Here is a 19,254-nt window from a genome sequence, read left to right as displayed (position 1 = left end):
GACCATTGGATTGTTGTCTATTCACTAAATCACTGTGTAGAAAGCCTAGACCTTGTACAATATCATCAGATATTTTTAGTATTTTAGTAAATGATAACCAAACACCTTGTGATAAAAGTTGACGCAGTGAACCACCTGAAGCGAATTCCATAACTAAACGATATTCTGTGATTGTGGATCGACAAAGTTGAACCTTATAATTTATCCGAATTAATTACACGGGAAAATATTGCGATTACACAATTAATTTATACACAATAACATTAATAATTATAAACATATATGTAATTCACACCGGAAAACCCATGAATATTCAGGCTATCCTAGTAACAAGACTTAATTATCAGTAGATGTTACAATAAAACACGGAAATCAAATCACTTCGCGAGGGACTAATAGACCTGATAAAGTAAAATAAGTGATTATCAGTCGACCATATGATAGCAGGACGATTACTTGATTACAGCATGTTTCAGACACGATCACGTTGAAGCGCGCTGATTGCTTCAACTTCAATCATCGATAGTAGATGAGTTGAAAACACTAGGAATTTCCTTTACATTGAACATTTTCTTACTATATTAACTTAACTCGATGTTTACTTTGAAACATATTTACGTTCCTGTTCAGGTTGCGTTTTCACCCGAGAACCAGTCGAATGATGTGAAGTGTCCAAAAAAAAGAAAACTTCACACCACACATCATTTAAGATTACGTGAATGTCAAGAACTTGGTAAGAACAGTATGCATGTTTAAGAATAACAAATAAAAACAACAAAACAAACTAGACAATAGTAATATAAACAAAAGTGAGAAAGAATAACAGCGAACGACACCACTAAACGCGACACTGATCATAAAACCCTAAATGTAATTCATCACTTTGATTACCCGTTTCACTTTTCCTGAGATCCTGTAAATCCTACTTAACAATATACGTACAGTAATGTTCATTTATTTTATTGAACATAAAAGCTCTTTTGTAAAATTTAGTCTACTTCTCACCTACTACTTGTGTAAATTGTAATCATTGTGTATTAGTTGCTTAATTCATTCTATTTACGTTGGATGTGCTTACGTATTATTAGTCTCTAAGTTGAGTACAATTAAGTTACTATTAACACTGCTAGACTGAGGTAAACTTGATAAATGATTCAAAGATAATTAAATTGGTCATTCATACACAACGGTCGAACCTGGCGAAATGTTTATTGTTTCAAGTTCCCCGCACACCATGGCAGTAAAAAGAGATCCAAAAGTGGTAGACGTAATAACAGTATTAGTGGTGGTATAAAAGATTAGAAGAAAACATGAATTCATGGAATAAAATAAGTATAAGGTAATTCTGAAACTCAGGAATCCATCATCTCTGCGCCATTTTAACCGATTACTAGTCAGGAATAATTTCAGTAGGAAATATAAAGTCAATCATTACGTCAACATTATGTAAGACGCATAAATTAAGCATAGCTCTAAGTGTAAAGAGGGATAGAACAAAGAAATTATTTCGTCTTCAAGGAAGAAGACAAAATCATATGGAGAAATAACTAATGAATATAAAACAATAAAAAGAAGAAAATAAAAAGTAACGAATAAATATAAACCTTTGAAAGAAACAAAGAGATTTCGACTTTTTTTTAAAAAACAGAAAACAATTGTCAAGTGACACAAGCAAAAACTGCACTAGATTGAATGGATAAATATCTTTCTTTTAAAGTTAAATGACTAGCAAACAAACCAACAAAAATGGGATGGGGAAATTATTTGTTTGCACTTTTAAAATATACAATATGACAAAGAAGGAATTAGACAATAGTGACAAGTATATATTAAGAAAATCATAAAGCGAGAAATAACGTTAGATTGTAAATCAGCTGATTTATTAAAAATCTTTAAAAAAATCACCAAATCTATCTCATCTCAAATTTTACAGAATAACAGATAAGCATGTAATCCGTTGTTATAAAAGTCACCGTGCTGAATTAAAATTTTATCTGATGTTTACGTAAACAACATACATAACTGATTTAAATAATAAACTTCAAAAAGATCAAACTAGAAACTACATAGATTTTAACAGCAAATAATTACTTACTATTATTCTATACAGTAACAAATTTAACTATTCATAACATTCCTGTTGGAAATGAGAACTAATGACTTAGTAACCTGCACAACTGCAATATCATACTGTTTGATAATAGCACGATTATTAATATATACATCGAAGTATTTTGGAGGTGTACTTTACTAAACACGGTTTTTTAAAATAGACTAGACGGTAAAAAAATGTTACATAGTTACTGGAATCTTAGTAGGTAAGATATGCACAATTGCTGCTCGAGGCTGGTCACATACAGTTATCCTGTGAGGAGCTTTTAATATGTTAGCACCGTGCTATTCAACCTTTAGCACTGGCACCAGAGATCTGGTGAGACGTACTATTTTAAGGTCGACCTTTTAAAACCTTCTCCTCCTGTTATGGAAAGATAGAATCGCTGAAGATGCTAGTTGCCCCGATGGAAACACTATCGCTGTTACACTTATATACAATCAGGAGTATGACCTCGGTCTCGGACACTAGGTTTACAGCTCGCAAACTATACAAACGCCTGGCATAGTAGGATTCAAAGAGATGAGTGTTCCAGCTAATAGCTCGGTTGGCGGCTCATCATGGTATCGATGCTTGACCACCACATCGACGAAGGTCCTACGGTCGGTAATATTATAACTGCCTTTAGCTATACAACAAAAATGTCAGGATTTTTATCAAAGCGATAAGAATAAATTTATTCCCTCCATGGAATGTAGCGCAGTGTAGTAATTTATTGATCTCTTGAAATCTACAGATAACTCTAACATAAACGGTAATTTGAGGTTACTGACTGAATCAGACCGAAAGTTGGATACCTTATTGCTAACATATACTAACAGACACCTGAACCAATAACACACTGATGTTCATTCAAAAAGACTAAATGGACGACATATTGGAGAAAATAAATACAAGCTAAAGACATTAGCACGAGAGTTACATACAGCATGCAAGCTGTTCGACTATATTACATATTGACGAATTCGCCTACTTAAATAACCAAAACTCTGAGATCCTATGTAGATCACCAACTAACAAGTTATATGACTTAGCACTTTAAAAATAAAAATAAAAATTCAGGTAGTTTTGTCAGTACAATGTTTTACGGCTATAATATTATGTAATAGAGATGTTCAAGTGCAAAAATGTTACTTTCATTGATAAGCAAAGGCTTTACTATTATTCCACCTTCGATCTAGGATATCTAATAGAATGCTTACGAACACACAATGGAAATTTGTCGATATCTAAATTCATAAACGTATCCATATTTCTGTTCATTCAATTTTTCACAGGGTATCCTAAAATAAAGCCAAAGTATTCGACATACTTATTTGAGAAAGCGGATAATAAAAGCATTCAGTGATTTTAGTGAATTTAACAACTTACCGATCCTGCTCCTAATAGTAAAACAATATTAGGATGCCCAATATGTCTTAACATTTGGTGCACACATTTGATACTGAAGGAATTCATAGTGCTTGTTGTACCGACAGTGTCAGTGGTAGTAGTGCTATTATTACTAGTGTTATTATTAGTAGTAGCAGTACTAGTAGTGATTGTTATTGTAGCAGTAGTATTGATAGTAGTTGGAGCAGTAGGAGCAGTACTAGAAATAATTGCAGGTAATCGTCTGTTTATTGAATGGATAGCCTTGAAAATCCCCAATTCTGTTTTCCATGCATCATATTCATTAGCAGTGAATGTTTTTACGGCCACAGGCATAGGGGACTCATCACTCGTAGCAAAATTGTTTATTAGTGAATTTTTTACATCAATAGATGAAACTGTTCTGGTTGATAATAATAAAGGAGAGGTAGATGTTTCCGCATGATGTATATTTTCCTTGTCATCAGTACGATCTTTTGTTTCTTTTTTCGAAGAAACTGAAGTTTCACTCTTCTCACTGGGTTTGAGTAAATGGAGAGAAAAAAAGATTTGGGCAACACGTATTCACGAATGAAACAAAAAGACATTGTAACTTTGTATTAAAAGATGAATTTCGTTCAAGCTAGAATAAATTTAAGAGTGGGGTGGTTACCATCTCTCAAAATAAAGCTAACAAAACTGACGGTTTTACCATTTTGGTCTGTTAGTGTATAGCGTTTTTAGAGCTGTATGGTTTATAATTTCAAACTATTAATGGATGACCGACTGACCATTAAATTTACACAATGCAAGATACATCCTTTTAGGCTATTTTATGGTTTTTATGCACGGAAGATAAAAATATGTACATTGATGCATAACAGCTACATATCTAGCAAACTGTTGAGGTATTTAACGAAACATATTAAATCCTGACTTTTCTTTGCTTAAATAAGTTGCGGATGAGGGAGATAAGTGGAACTTGTTTTCGTTTATCATTTATGTTATACTTAGCACTGGAATGATTAACTTTAAGTATTCAGTCGTACCTGTACTTGCCACAGAACTACTGAATAATTCTTTTACGGTGACTGAATCTATCAGGCACAGGAAAAAGCAACAGACATATCGTGACTGGTTTTAGTCTAGACGGGATACATTGAGAATAAAACCCGATGTTCAACACAGACGATCAAAGCAATAAAGTTTTCGCTCAAAAATACTGGGATTATATTCACCTAAGCAGCTCAAAATTGATGTGGTTGATTCTGTTAAGAAATCAATTAGTTTGAAAACGACTTTCAGCAAAAGAAAACAGATGAAAAACACAATTCATGGGGCCACAAAAAACGATAATGAGTCATCTCAATCTCTTACATGATGAAGTTCAAATTTCGAAGGAACTAAGGATCAAATATCAGGACGAGAATAAGTGTTTCTACAAGCTTCATGTCGATACTTTGGTCTCATAAGAAGCTCTATTTGCTGGAAACATAGAATCCATGTGCAAATTATCGATTAACTAGCATTCTATTGATTCATTTTAATAATTCAAATGTGTATCCTTCAGCAAAACCTTAAAGTACCTCTCTATAACAAAGATAAACAAACTTAGTTGATTCAACTCAAAACTAGGTTCAGAAAAATGTACATAGGAGCCAGCTAATTGACTGGTATACCTTCTTTCTTTATCTAGAATCATGCACCTAATTCCCGTCGCTGTTCAAGTTCAGCACTATATGGTAAATACACAAGTTTGTAAATTTTCATATAATATATGCAGATATACAAGTTATTTGAAATAAAAAAAATTCTCATTTGTTTTGATAGTTCCGATGGGAAAAAAGGATAAAAATTCAACTGTAAGCAAGATGAAACAAAAACAGAATAGCGTTAAGTGCATGTAACGATAACTTCCATACCGAATTCCAGATTCCCATTCATTTATGAATTCTCTGAACGAATAAAAAGGCTGTAATGAAACTGAAGTATTACTTTGAGGTTTAAGAAGTCCAGATAAATTTGCTGGACGAAACACATTGGGACTGTTTAAATCTCAATCTCCGAATTTATTTCAAATATAATTTTCACAAATAATGTATTCTCAATACTCAGCGCCCAATTCCTGTCAAACTATTGGTTCTAATATTGACTAATACTCATATAAATTACTTTAAGGTTCATTTAGGCACAGAAACCAAATCCTGTTTATAAGAGTACAACAGACCTTGGAGTTCTCGGAGACTTATAAAAAAGATGTTGAAATTATTATTGCATTGTAAGGTTGACTAATTGTTTCAAGTATATAATTACGACGACTTTAGAATTCAATGACATTTACTAAAGGGGCTCATTTGCTAAATAAATTTTAAAATCACTCGACTTCTATAAGATGTTGAGCAACTATTACTGATGCTTTCTAACACTCCATATCGGGCTTCGACACATCCCTGTACCTTCGCAACAAAGCTTATCAATGATGGACTCTGAAAAATCCAAGACAACAGAACTAGTCATGAATTTATTTGGATAGTTTACAACCTTGAAGATGGAAAAATTCAAATCTCTATCCAAGATAATAACAAAGCATATGAATGAAGAAATAAATGAAAAACTAAGGCAACATTTGAGAATTAGGCAATTTTCTCTCGTATATTTTATAATTTTATTGTGATTAATACACGCTTTCTGTAGAGAAATTATTGTTTAGAGCTAGAAATATAATTTGCATATAGCAGAGTTATCATGATGGATTATACTAATCAAGAACTTAAATAGTTGGAAATGCATTTATGTGATGATTATCTGCTAATTCCAACAAAATTATCAGTGTAATTAAATATTGTCAGTATTGAAAGTAATAATAATAACCAGTGTCCAAATTTAACAAGATTATTTAACCATAATCTGATCATAAATATAGCAGTAATGAAAATGTTAACAGCAAGATACAAAACAACTATCAACCACTTTGTATTATTATTAAGCATAATTATTATTAGTCCACCTACACATTATGCACATGGAGAGAAGAAGGGAAGAATTTTATACGATTTTATATTGATTAGATGGGCTTGGAAGAATTTCATTTCAATTTGGAAAAGCCTACTTATGTGGACAATTAAAATAGGCATTCAGTATACAAGCGACACGCTTATTAGCAGTCAATTAATCAATTAACCGAAAGTATAATAAACAAATAAAACCAATGAAAAGTGAGCATAAAACTCACACGCACAAACACATACATACATTCATACAAACTATGATAATTCAATGAATACTAAACCAGATGATTACCTTATATTTAATTATTCTGTAATAATTATTGCCAGTACTAAAATGTTTAACTGGATTAAAGTACAACATAAACTGACGAAAAAATCTGTCTATTAAATAGGAAATAGTTTATTTTGAAAAGTTAAATAATATTAATAATAATGAGTTGTACAACTAATTAGCACTGATACTCGAAACACCTAAATATTTGAAAAGAAGAATATAGGCAAACAGTAGAATTTGAGCCAGCTACAAGTCAATTAAGAGATAGAATGAAAATGAAAACCGCTTAAACACGAATTCAGTTTATTTTCTACATAGGGCTGGATTTCCACTGTTGATTCAAACATTTTACTTCAATCATCTGGGGAAGTTTTGTGTGTAATTAAACAGACAATGAAGTTGAGTTGCTATTTTTACAAACCCAAATTTCCATCAGTGACAATAAGATGACACAACTATATGGGTTAAGTGAACAAGTACAGGTCTATGTAAAATATATTTCGTAAGAGCGAAGCTTATAAGTTTGATGCTCAAACTGAAGTAGAGAGGGACAGGGTTTGAATTTACGACCATCTAAATATGCTAATATTATAAAGTATCGTGTATTTTATGCACAAAGTAAAACAATGATTATACGTTATTCTCTTCTTTGGTTGAACGAAAACTGATAAATTTGTGAGACAGATAGATATCACCGGCAGAGGGACTGCCACAGGTGTGAGTTGGTCTTAGTTTCCAGAACTGATACGTTCGTGCGCTGTGTTAGGAATTCACTAATCCACTTCCAAAACTGAGAACGAAACTACTTCTTCCCTCTTCTTTTTTATGCCCCACTAACTAGAGTAAAATCATCAGTTTGGTAGATGTTTTTTTATGTTAACCCTGTATATATATATTTGTAGTCACGGTTCATAGCAATGTTCTGTGAAACGATGTCATATGATTACGTTCACTTCATATTTACCGTATTTACATTTACAATCGATAAAAACATTGAGACAGTGGTGATTTAAATAGATTAAACAACAAATTGGTAGCTTCAAGACATTGATAATTGAGAAACACGAAATAGGTATGATTAATTTAGTTTACAGTATATATCGTGGATGCACACTCCTGAGGAGTCCCAACAATAGGATGAAACGGCCGTCTAGTATTTCCAGGTTTTCCATGATCTAGCTTGAATTGACTCATAATCTCAACCATTGAAATTACTATAATATTCACAAAAACCCTTCTGATATGTCTAATACACCGAAATATTTAAAAATAAACCATGAAGTAATATCAACTAACCTGTACAAATAATCCAGAGATGTTTCCGGGTGAGTATCGACAAATGTAAATGATGTATTTGGATTGAGACATTTCAACATAGTATTAGGCATTGTAGTTAATCTACTATCCTGTTGACAGCATAACAGATGCCAAGATGAATTCATATTTGAATTATGACCAAGAATAGATCCATTTGTTGACGACTGATGAAATTTTCTACTACTACCATTTTCGTTATTATGATTTTTATAATTTAATAAATCTTGAGTTATTTTTAATTGATGTGTAAATAATGAAGAAGGAACATTAGCAAGCCATACTTCTGCAAAACGACCACGACCAATTAGTTTTTCTTTATGACACAACTTAGCCACAAGCTGATGGAATAAGATTGAAGTAAGAGTGACAAAACGATGTCGAAAACCGGTGAGTTTATAAGCCGAACGCAGTTAAATAAAATGTTACTGAGTTCTTAATCTAACCGAAAATTATACGACCTTAAGGCACTGGCTAAATGGTTAAGGTGTTTAACTTTCAGTTATAAAGTCACAGGCTCAAGAACCGCTCCACCTGCATCACTTTGAGCAGCTATTTAGTAATATTATTGCTGACACTTAGAGTGTGATTCAGCACCAAGTGTACACGAACGATAAATGAGTTGCATAAATAAATACTATAAAATTAACAAGCTGTAAGGCCCGAAATTCTGAGATAAGTAGAAAAATTCAAATGTAAACATAGTGTTGACGTAATCACAAAATGATGTACATTATGTTCTTGTACAATAGAGGTAGTTCTTGGCTATATAATTTTCTTCTACTAAGAATTCGTGTATCAAATAAGGTCTTGAATTTGTGAACACAATCTCGTCAACAAATGGATTACGATTTATTCGGTAAATGCTGCTGATCATAGCTTTATGATAAAAATGTTCATTAAGAAACATTTATAGTTTTATATGGAGGAAAATTCAATGCCTTAAGGTGTCAGAAATGCACGCAACAAACATTTTGAACTGCCGCAATTAATGAAAATTTTTCAGATATCTGAGATAACACAAAAGTCCCGTAACGTCATAAAGCGCATTAATTTCAAATCAATCGTCTTTAATGTACATAGTTATTACAGTTTAGAGAAGATTTAATCAGTAACAACTAACAACGTAAAGAAATGCAAATACGAATAACTGAGGAGATAAAGGAATGAAACTCAGTGACATCCATTCTTAGGAGTCAATTAAAAACTGAACACCTATTATATTATCTTTCGTGGCTTTTTTAGCTAGTTAAAGGACCTTGTAATGAAAACCAAGATAATTTATAAGCAAAGATTGATGGGGGCTAGCAGTGGAATCCAGGACGCACGTTTCGTCCTAGTTGGGACTCGTCAGTTGGATGTACCTGCACCTCAGAGTTGATGTTCACTCCAGGACACGAACCCAGTACCGTTCGCTTCAAGCACCATCGTGTTGTCCACTTAGCTTCTGAGTCGTGATAGCCACTTGTGTGTGCAATGGGGTGAAGTTTACATTCACTTGGTATTGTTTACTTGAATCCTCCCATTGATGTTTAGCACTGCAATTGATCAGTCTGTTATTGGTATATGTGCATACTGTGCACATTGCCTCGATATTGCTTTATTTCAGATGCAGGTACATCCAGCTGACGAGTTCTAAATAAGACGAAATACGCGTCCTGGATTCCACTGCTAGTCAATTTCCATCTTTGCTTATAATGCTTGTGAATTAAGGCAGTACGTACAGTATGTACATATGCCAATAAGAGACTGATCAATTGTAGTGCTAAACATATATGGGAGGATTCAAGTAGACAATATCAAGTGAATTCAAGATAATTTATGTCACTGTTTTTTAGATCAGTTCAATAATGATTATGTAACAGACAAAAAGCAACAAGTGCAATCTTCAAGTTTAAAATAATACTAGCATTTATGCTGTGATATAATAGGGTTAAATATTCATCAATCTCGCTTATACAACCATGTTAACTTCTTTTATGATAATGTTGGATTTAAAATATTATGGGTAGTAAGCAGAAGACGAGAACCTAACAAAAGAAAATTAGTTTATAGAACAGATGAATTCGTAACTAACACTGAAATCCAAGATGTGCATTTCATTCTACTTGAGATTCATCAGCCAGGTATATATATGTACGGGATAATCCAGATCCTTCCTAATAATGATATAAAATGAATTCATGTTATTCTGCCCAAATCTTTGTTTTAGATCTCTTCAAGACAGTCAAGGAACTATGTATATGAAATTAATCCTTCAGTTCAACAGAATCCACCAGCATTGGACAATAACTGTCTAAGTATAACCTTATACATCCTGCATATCGAAAGCCAAGAATTAGGACAAATCTGCTGTTGCTTGCTTTACAACAAACGAGATGGAATATTGTGTAATAGAATGAAATCATCACTCAAAATGAGGTTCATGGTGGAAATCTGTTAAACAAAACTTATTACCTATGAATTGATCACCTAATAACTGGTTAATCCAGATATTCGCGTTCTTCTAATAGAATGCTGTCTGCAGATACAATCTTCCCAAAACACTGCGTAGTCTTTCTTAATGTCCCTCTGGTAACTAAATGCATACCATGGAAATATTACTTGTAATTTTCTGTGAAAATATTGCGATTTCGTATGCTGTTTGTTAAATCCAATGTTTATTTAGCGAAATTACAAAGTTTATGTAAAATGTATACATAGCCCTCGATCATCCATTTGCATCTTGTGGTGTGCTCTTCAATCAAGCTAGTTCTAAATTGTCTTCTCTACTGATTTTCAAGTGTCCTGACTATGCCATGCTTTTTGACGAACTAAAACTCTTCTCCGTCTGTCGACTGTGATATCTTCCATACAACGTTCCGCCACATATTACTTACAAGCAATCTTGTTAGTGGTACTTACTACAATACTGGTGTCTTCGTGTTAGCGGGACACAGATTGGATTGAAGCACATTCCGTCCACGATTGTGTCGGTGCACGCTGATTGACTGTTTCTTATCCAACCAGCGCTAGTCGATACTTGGAGAAGACTCTAGAATCTTCTCATCTAAAAATTACAAATATACTAACGTTTCCCCTATTGTGTTTTTTACTTCCATCTACCTTTGTTATTTAAAATGTAATTTTGTTCCTGTTCAACCGTGTTATTATTTGGAGACTTGTCGAGTGAATCTGTGTCCAAGAATACTAAGCAATAGGAATAGCTGGGTTGTAATAAGAGAAAATTATAACGCTTAGTGATGTAGATTGATTGATATTCAATAGAATGATGGGTAGACTTAAAATTCATCAGTTTATGTAAGATTTCTTAACCGTTGTTACCAGTTTTTCATCAATAAACTCACCAACAAAAACGAAATACGGATACCCTTAACTTCCTTGTCACATATTTTGACAACGGAGTATCAGGAAAAACTAGCTAAACACAGATGCTAGATGTGAAACGTTAAATAGTATGAGACTCTAGTGACTGAAAATACTGTCTAATGTTGTCACAAATGTATGTAGGTTTAAATGATTAAACTTTGAGACGAAATAGGAAAAAAGAAGTATTAAACCATTTGTTGCGAATGGAAATTGCAGACTTATGACTCGAACTGTGTTGGGTAAAAACTTGATTTTCTTCATCTACTTTCCAGAAACCCAGCCATCGAGCGCAGGTTCGTGTACTACTATTGAATAATAATATTAAATAATATATGAGACGGTCCGAAACACGAGTGTCATACTACTAGCTCACAACTCAATCTCACGTTTATATTTTAAAAACTCCTATTCTTACATCGTATTATGTATTCGTTTACCTAACTTTAAAGTGCACCCCAGAAATATCACAAAAAGAGGGCATCCGAAGTAAAGTGTATACAAGTACGTGCATATGCATTTATTCCAACGATAATTACTAACCTGCAAATTAGCTAATTCTTTCACATTCGATTCAGTTTCCGATATATCACAGAAAACGAATCCACTACCTAGTGATTCAATACAGGAACCCGCTTGGTGTAAATGATCACCGTTTGAAATACTGTGACGTGAAATCTCCGATTTTTTCACAGGATACGTTACAACACAACCACTGGCAAAGGATGATTTGAAAGACGAGCTTTTTGGACAATGGAAACAATCAACAATTGATAGTGCGCCATGAACACGACTGTCTAAACTGTTTTGAAAATATTGTGAAGATGGAGATGGATGATTGCATGCAAGGAAAAATTTCATCCGGACTTTTTTGTATCGAGGAGATAAACAAAACACCAGTAAAATAACTGTGCATACAGTTGAAAGTAATACACCACAAATGACAAATATTCTTAATGCATCTATCTGTAATCGATTATCTGAAGGATCTTCGTACGAATCTGAACGCTGGGGGGAAATAACGCCTGAGTTTGGAAAATCCTGAGATGCTACAACTACATTCAAATCATTATCAGGAACCCGTAAACCAAAGTGATCAAGACCACTTTTGTGATGATCACCTGGAACTATAAGATATAAAAGTGTTGAGACATAAAATTAAACATTTGAAGAGAATAAGAAATGGAAGTGAACGTAATCAGTTACAATACGTTTTAATATTCAGAGAATGTATGATCAAGCATATACACTTTTAGCATGAAACTACGGAACGTATTTTATCCGTTTTAGTCAAGTAAGAAATAAAATGAGTGTACTTTGATGTCAGAAAGAACAGTTTCTTGATCCAAGATGTAATTCTATCTGAACATCGGAGGCAAACATAAAAATGCGATTATTGTATGATAGTAGCGGTAAATAATGTTACGTCTACACATCTTAAATAATTTCGATACGATTGACAACTTAAAAACTAATATGCAAAACAGAAGTTATAGTAAATAATAATTTAAATGATCGAAAAATGGCATTGATCATATTTAACCATTTCATCATAATTGAATGATTAATACTGATAACAAGTAGTGAAGTGTACAAGTCTATGTAACTTGCCGAGATCATTGGATACACTTCTTAACTATAGAAAAAATGGTCCACCACCAGTCAACTTTTAGTTCTTCCCAAAAGTTGATAGACGTTAGTAAAATCCCAAAAATACTGAAAACTTACCGAGATCTTCAGACATAGGTACGATTGTCAAAGTTTCATTATTGCACATATGATCATAACAACAGCAAGTTTCGAGCAAATCATCCTTAGATTTATGAAGAACGTGGCATACTCCCCTAACGGTAGGACACTTGTTTTCCTAAGTAATTGAAATATGGATGTTATTGAATTAAATTCAACAATTACCAATTCTGGCCATGGCCAACAATCAAAACTATGTGGGTTGTAAGGTTCATATGTTGATTCACGACTAAGTGTAATCAAACAATGTCGTACATCGGCAGTGCATTGTCTACTTCTGACGCCATCACTGTGTGCTTGGAAACCAGAAGCACAACTTATTCCGTCAACCTTAGCGTAATTTGTAAAATAAATCAGGTAAAACATGACAAATATGAGCATGTGATCTGGAAAATACGCGGCAATATATAAAACTAATATCTTACCCGTTAAACACGTATACAGATGATGTAGCATAGAAACCACATGCTTGTACTTCAAGCATTATTCAAAAATAGCATACGAAAACAAATATCCATACATAAAAGAGTTACATGACACTTATAAGGATCAACAATAAAGTTGGTCTGCAAGTTATCTGAAAAAAAATAATGAAATACAGTATTGAATAGAACTATATTTTAAAGAATACGAAAATGAGACATTAATTTATACATTTGCCAAATATGAGAAACCAAACAAAAGCATTTTAAAAGTGTATGCTCTTTGTTAACCAGTAACATGGATGAGAACAAGATAGATAAAAACGTAAGTGCTATACGGATATTTCGATTCAGCTAGCTAGGAGTTCAGTATGTACACTTCAATACGCTACATCACACTGGTTTAATAGTAAGGGAATAAGATGAAATAAGTTGAAAAAACCGAAAAAAGTGAAAACAAGTGATAAAGATTAAAATATTTATTACTTCAGATAAGAGGGTGAATCTGAAGGTAATGCTAAAAATAATTCAAATTTCCCTAACGAAAAATGTGCAGTAATGACTTAATGGTCTAGCTTTAGGTATGAACGTAGGCATTCAAATAAATTAAATAAATACTTAATATTTGACGTACCTATTGTACTATCAAGTCACATTTCTGCATGTAAAGGTAATCCTATAAACAACTGCACATTTCCTCAATAAAAATGGACTATTAGCCGAAAAAAAGTCAAAATATCAAGCTTGGTAGGTAGAAGTAAGACAATTGATAAACCCATTTCTTAAGCAGCTATGAATGAAAGACATCCTTAGTACCGAATGTCAATATCCTTTGAACACAAACAGTACCTAGATAAAAGGTTAAATACAATTTTTAGAAAGATGGACTGAGTAAAATGATAGGCTTATTTAAGTCCACCGCTTAGTTAGCACTGCTTTGTTAATTAGATAGCTTTTACACTAGTATGAGAACATGATTGCTGAATAGCTGTTTGGATAATTATCTCTTCAGTTCGTTGACCAAGGAATATTTTCTGAGACAAATACCGTCCCAACCTGTGGTTTTCATCTTGTATACATCGGACGACATTTGCTGATTTATTAGTACGAAACAAAAAAAACTGGGATCGAAAGCACCATATGGCACAAACAAGAGTACGAAACGGTTCGATCTCAACAGTAACACTACCAAGAGTTCACTTATCCTAGAAGTACATCACTATTCATGAAGAAAAATTAATACCTGATTGTCACAAGACTTCGTCATTGGTGGCAGATTAGATACAATTTATTTGTCGCACACTTGTTCAAGTCAAAAAAGCTTAAACCACCAGGAAATTCTAGTTACCTTATGAATGAGGTTTGGGAACCAGGTCTTGGTGTTAAAACTGTATTAAAATGGGTTAAGATGGACTTGAGAAAGGTAGACACTAGTCTATAATCATAAATTTCAACTCATAAATACACTGTTTCCCTACACCTAAACCTAAAGGTTCTGAGTGCTTGACATTGATGAATGAGTAGGAACAAAATCACAAGTTTTTAAACACATTTGAGCAATCGACAGCATGTATCATGCTGTAGGCAAAACGAGTTCATTAGCTTCATGATTTACTGATTGTTCGGCTCTCAACGCCTAAAAATATTGACTGGAATCTCAATATTCACGAAAAACGTAAAACCATGAAGATAATCCAAACCAAGATTAAGGATTGTATAGGTTAGAAAGATTGAGGGTGATAAGCACCTTAAGCATATTTTCTTTCAGATAAACATGCCTAAACCAACTTCAAACCGAGAATCCTAAGTATCAAACCCCTATCTTTTATTTTACTCTTTTCATAATGTTATTTGAAACCCCATTCAGCGTTTCGGTTGGAATATTTATGTATTACGAAATTCTCTTTCGAGAGCATCAAAATGTTTTTAAAGAGATGAAGCAACGATGGTCTGTTGATCATCAGCATGAAGAGTATACTAAGCATATAAAAACTACCCAAAGAAGCAATACATACAAATAAACCGCGAGATCTCTGCCCCGAGTTCAGCGCGCTGTCGAAACAAACGTACAATTACCAATGTACGCCTGAAAATTCAGTGAACAATATGTTACTAAAATACCAAATGAAAATTTTATAAATTTCAAATGTCATTTTTTGTACGTATCTTGCAGCGACCTGTGGATGAAAAACAGTGACTTTTAAGAGTGTCTAGAGGGAAAATGACCGATTGTAAAAGCATGCGTATTAAAACTAAAAGCCTACTGACACTTTCTGTTCAGTATCATTCAGTCTCATTTGCACATGAAATCAGAACAGCGACAGTAAGTTTAATCCTTTCTAGTGCACCACACGACTCTAAGACTTTCAATCTCGGTCACGTCATATGAGCAAAATGAGTGTTGCTCTTAAACGATATCAGCACACTTCAAATGGCTCAAATGGAAGTAATCATCTGATATAAAACTGAGAACATACTTTCGAGGGTTCTTTTCAAACCAGAAGGAAGTTTAGTTCAGAATGGGTATCGAAATGAAGCAGTAATAGGTTACAGTGGTAAATAAATCCCCAAAACAAATAGTTTTGTAAATTTTCCGATTTGTTGTTGACCACGTGATGTTTCCAAACACACCTCAGCTGTGCTAGCTCTTCCAATTATCCTTACTACATCATCATTTAATACGCCGTACTACCCACCCCTCATGCATATTGATGCTAAGGTTGGATTGGTCAATTGCAGTCCTAAACAACAACGGGAAAATACAAACAAACAACACCAAGTAAATTTAAACTTCACCCCATTGCACACACAAGTGGCTATCACGACTCAGAAGCTAAGTGGACAACACGATGGTGCTTGAAGCGAACGGTACTGGGTTCGTGTCCTGGAGTGAACATCAACTCTGAGGTGCAGGTACATCCAACTGACGAGTCCCAACTAGGACGAAATGTCAGAAACACAATTTTTCCATTTATTGGGATGTGATATAAAATATACTTATCATATCTTAGAGCTCTTTTACGTTTTACTTTTATTTTGACCGGGTCTTGTATGCGCTCTCAAAAAGCTGTTGCCGGCAACACTTCTCTCAAGCCTTGTATATCTGTGAAATATTTTGGTTGTCTCGTGTATTTGCCACTTTCATGTACTAGCTGCTGATCATAAACACTGTGAGATCAAGCTTGGTAGGATCTATCTGTACAAGGAGTCATGAAGGCATATTATTTTCACAGATGTGGTTACGATCAATATGTTAAGATATAATTGCAAAGGAAATTTGTTAACGGTTTCTTAATAATGAGGAATGAGATATATCGATTCTCCGTTTTTTGTGCTTTGGATAGCAGTTTGCATTCAGTTTTTCGCACTCGGGAGGCAAGTATTTACGTAGCTTCACCCATTTCCATGCTCTTTCAAACTCTTTGTGAAAATGTAGCAACCATAGTGTCACGTAGTTTTAATTTTTGTAACTACTGTAGAATACCTTATCTCCCTTCTTTGTTTGTGCATGTGTTTACATATTTATGTTCAATATTTATCATTTATTTGCCTTGATTGCGACTTGACTGCACTCTTGGAATAGTAATAAGTAAAACTAGAATCTCTGCACTCCTGAAAGTCAACAAATATATGACAAAATCTAGAATATACATATCGGTATTAGAATTAATAACCAAAACTGGAATTATATTTGGTCAACATGTCATTTGTGTGTACTTAAATCATTGATATCTAGAATTCGAATTTTAGATTCCACAAAATCCTCCACTGCAGCCCCCATAGCTGGTCGAAGGTCATTTCCACGATTTATAACTTATGCAGACATCTCATATTCGAACGAATAATCCTTCATTTTAGTAGCTTTGATGGTGTCTCTTTCGTTACAGAATTTTTGGTACTTCTAAAATGCAATAGAAATGTGTCTACTCCGCTATTCATTCCATCAAATGATGAAGCAGCAATGGAATTATTAGCAGTTTTCAATGTCCTGACATTTTCTTCTTGACCATTGGAGAAAGAGTGCATGAGGGCATTAAACAGACGTCATCACGCTTTACCATTTATTCAGATGGTGACTATGAGAGGAAATCTACGTTTCGGACTAGCATCCCAACCCTTTCGCGCGACACTGAGTGTACATCCAAAGTATCTACGAGTTTGTCTGATGATATGTGGATGTCTCACCCGTATAGGTTGCACTAAAAAACAGTTTGAAGTATAGACAGGTCTATCTTGTATTCATTGTTAAGAAATGTAGTTAACGTGTTGAATCAGTTTGGCACTCTCATGCTGAGCCTTACAGTCATATGAACTCGAAGCAATACTCCATCGTTTAACCATATCAGCTGAGAAACGTCCTGAGAATTTTTCAGGACGATAAATGAACTTTAAAGCTTCGTGATCAGCAACAATAGTGAATTTCTTTTCGAATAAATATTTATGAAGTTTTTTAACAGCCCAAGACACAGCTATTGTTTCTCGCTGAGTTTGTGAATAACCTTATTTAACAACATAACGTTAGTGTGGAACACAAATAACTGGTCTGTCTTTCTGCCCCAAGACTTCATCAATTCCCACAGGTAATGCATCAGCAAGACGTACCGATTGTACACTAGGTGAGTTAGTTCGAAGAACATAATCACTCTGAAGAAAATTTAGTAGACGGTGCATTTGTCAGTGGAGATAATAGTTTCTTATCGGGGCTAAAACTATAACCACCAACCAGGTATCTAAGTCACACAGAAGTAGATACACGATAAGAACACTCATTTGGGTTCACCGCACTATTCTTCTCAATTAAACGACGTAATAGATCAAAAGTCTCTGGTCATGAACTACCTTATCAAAACCATAAACAGTGAGATCATCTTGATAAACTCCAACACCTTCGAGATCACTGACTACCTTACTCATCACCTTCTAAAATGTAGCTGGAGATTAACTTAGACAAAATGGAATGAATTTGCATTTGAATAGACGTAAGGGAGAATAAACTTGTCAAAATAAATGAAGATTGATCTGAAGTGTTTGAAGGTAAGCATCTTTTAAATGAAATCTTGGGAATACTTTTGAACCATGAAATAGATTAGGAATATCCTCAGCTTCCGCCGTTGTGCATGTTTGCTTCAACAAACAGGAGTTTAGTGTCAATCTATAATCACCATGAAGATGGCACAGGTATTCAGTGTTTGACAACGTTTTCACCAGTAACACCTTCTAATATAACTTGTACCCAATAAAAAGACAGAATCGAGGAGATCAGAAGTTGTATTTGACGACTGCCAATATATCGGAATTGTCTGATCTAGTCTGGCTAGCGATTGCAGTAGATGTTGAGCACGGCGTTCCCACACATGATCTGGTGTAGATGCATGACCGAGCGCCTTCAGCTAGGTGAGTCCATTAAAACTAATGTGGTCATCATCCAATGTCGAAAACATACAGAGCTATTTATTTTGGGGACTTATTTACCGCTACAACCAAATATTCTAGTGGTGTTGCCATCAGACTTCAAGGACGTGGCAATAGGGTTTGTTTGGTTCCTAAATACATTTCCTTTGAAGCTGAACGTATATTTATTGAGATTTACATTAAGTATGTAACACTAAGAAGAGGTCAACAATAGTGAACGTGAGAAGAACTAATCAAAATAGCATA

The 19,254-nt window shown here is 34.0% G+C and overlaps 1 protein-coding gene across 2 annotated transcripts in view; it reads right to left on the bottom strand.

Annotated features, from left to right (window-relative positions):
• The window catches only part of MS3_00005465 (uncharacterized protein), a 23,354-nt gene extending 7,698 nt beyond the window's left edge, over positions 1-15,656 (bottom strand). The window contains exons 1-8 of one of the 2 annotated variants that reach the window (XM_051213538.1): positions 15,612-15,656; positions 13,600-13,751; positions 13,340-13,560; positions 13,154-13,292; positions 11,969-12,552; positions 8,042-8,400; positions 3,485-4,001; positions 1-193 (exon numbers count right to left, since the gene is read on the bottom strand). The exon at positions 1-193 is cut by the window's left edge and continues 227 nt beyond it. In XM_051213538.1, coding sequence (XP_051069526.1) covers positions 1-193; positions 3,485-4,001; positions 8,042-8,400; positions 11,969-12,552; positions 13,154-13,292; positions 13,340-13,560; positions 13,600-13,630 — 2,044 coding nt within the window. In that variant the 5' untranslated portion in view covers positions 13,631-13,751; positions 15,612-15,656. Of the gene's footprint in view, positions 13,561-13,599; positions 13,752-15,611 lie in introns of both variants that reach the window. The other variant, XM_051213537.1, reaches the window with a different exon arrangement.
• Positions 15,657-19,254: the final 3,598 nt, after the last annotated feature.

This window comes from Schistosoma haematobium, chromosome 3 (assembly GCF_000699445.3).
Source record: "Schistosoma haematobium chromosome 3, whole genome shotgun sequence".
Lineage (NCBI taxonomy): Eukaryota > Metazoa > Platyhelminthes > Trematoda > Strigeidida > Schistosomatidae > Schistosoma > Schistosoma haematobium.
Note: the sequence above shows the minus strand (reverse complement) of the source record. Positions and strands in the feature narration are given on the sequence as shown.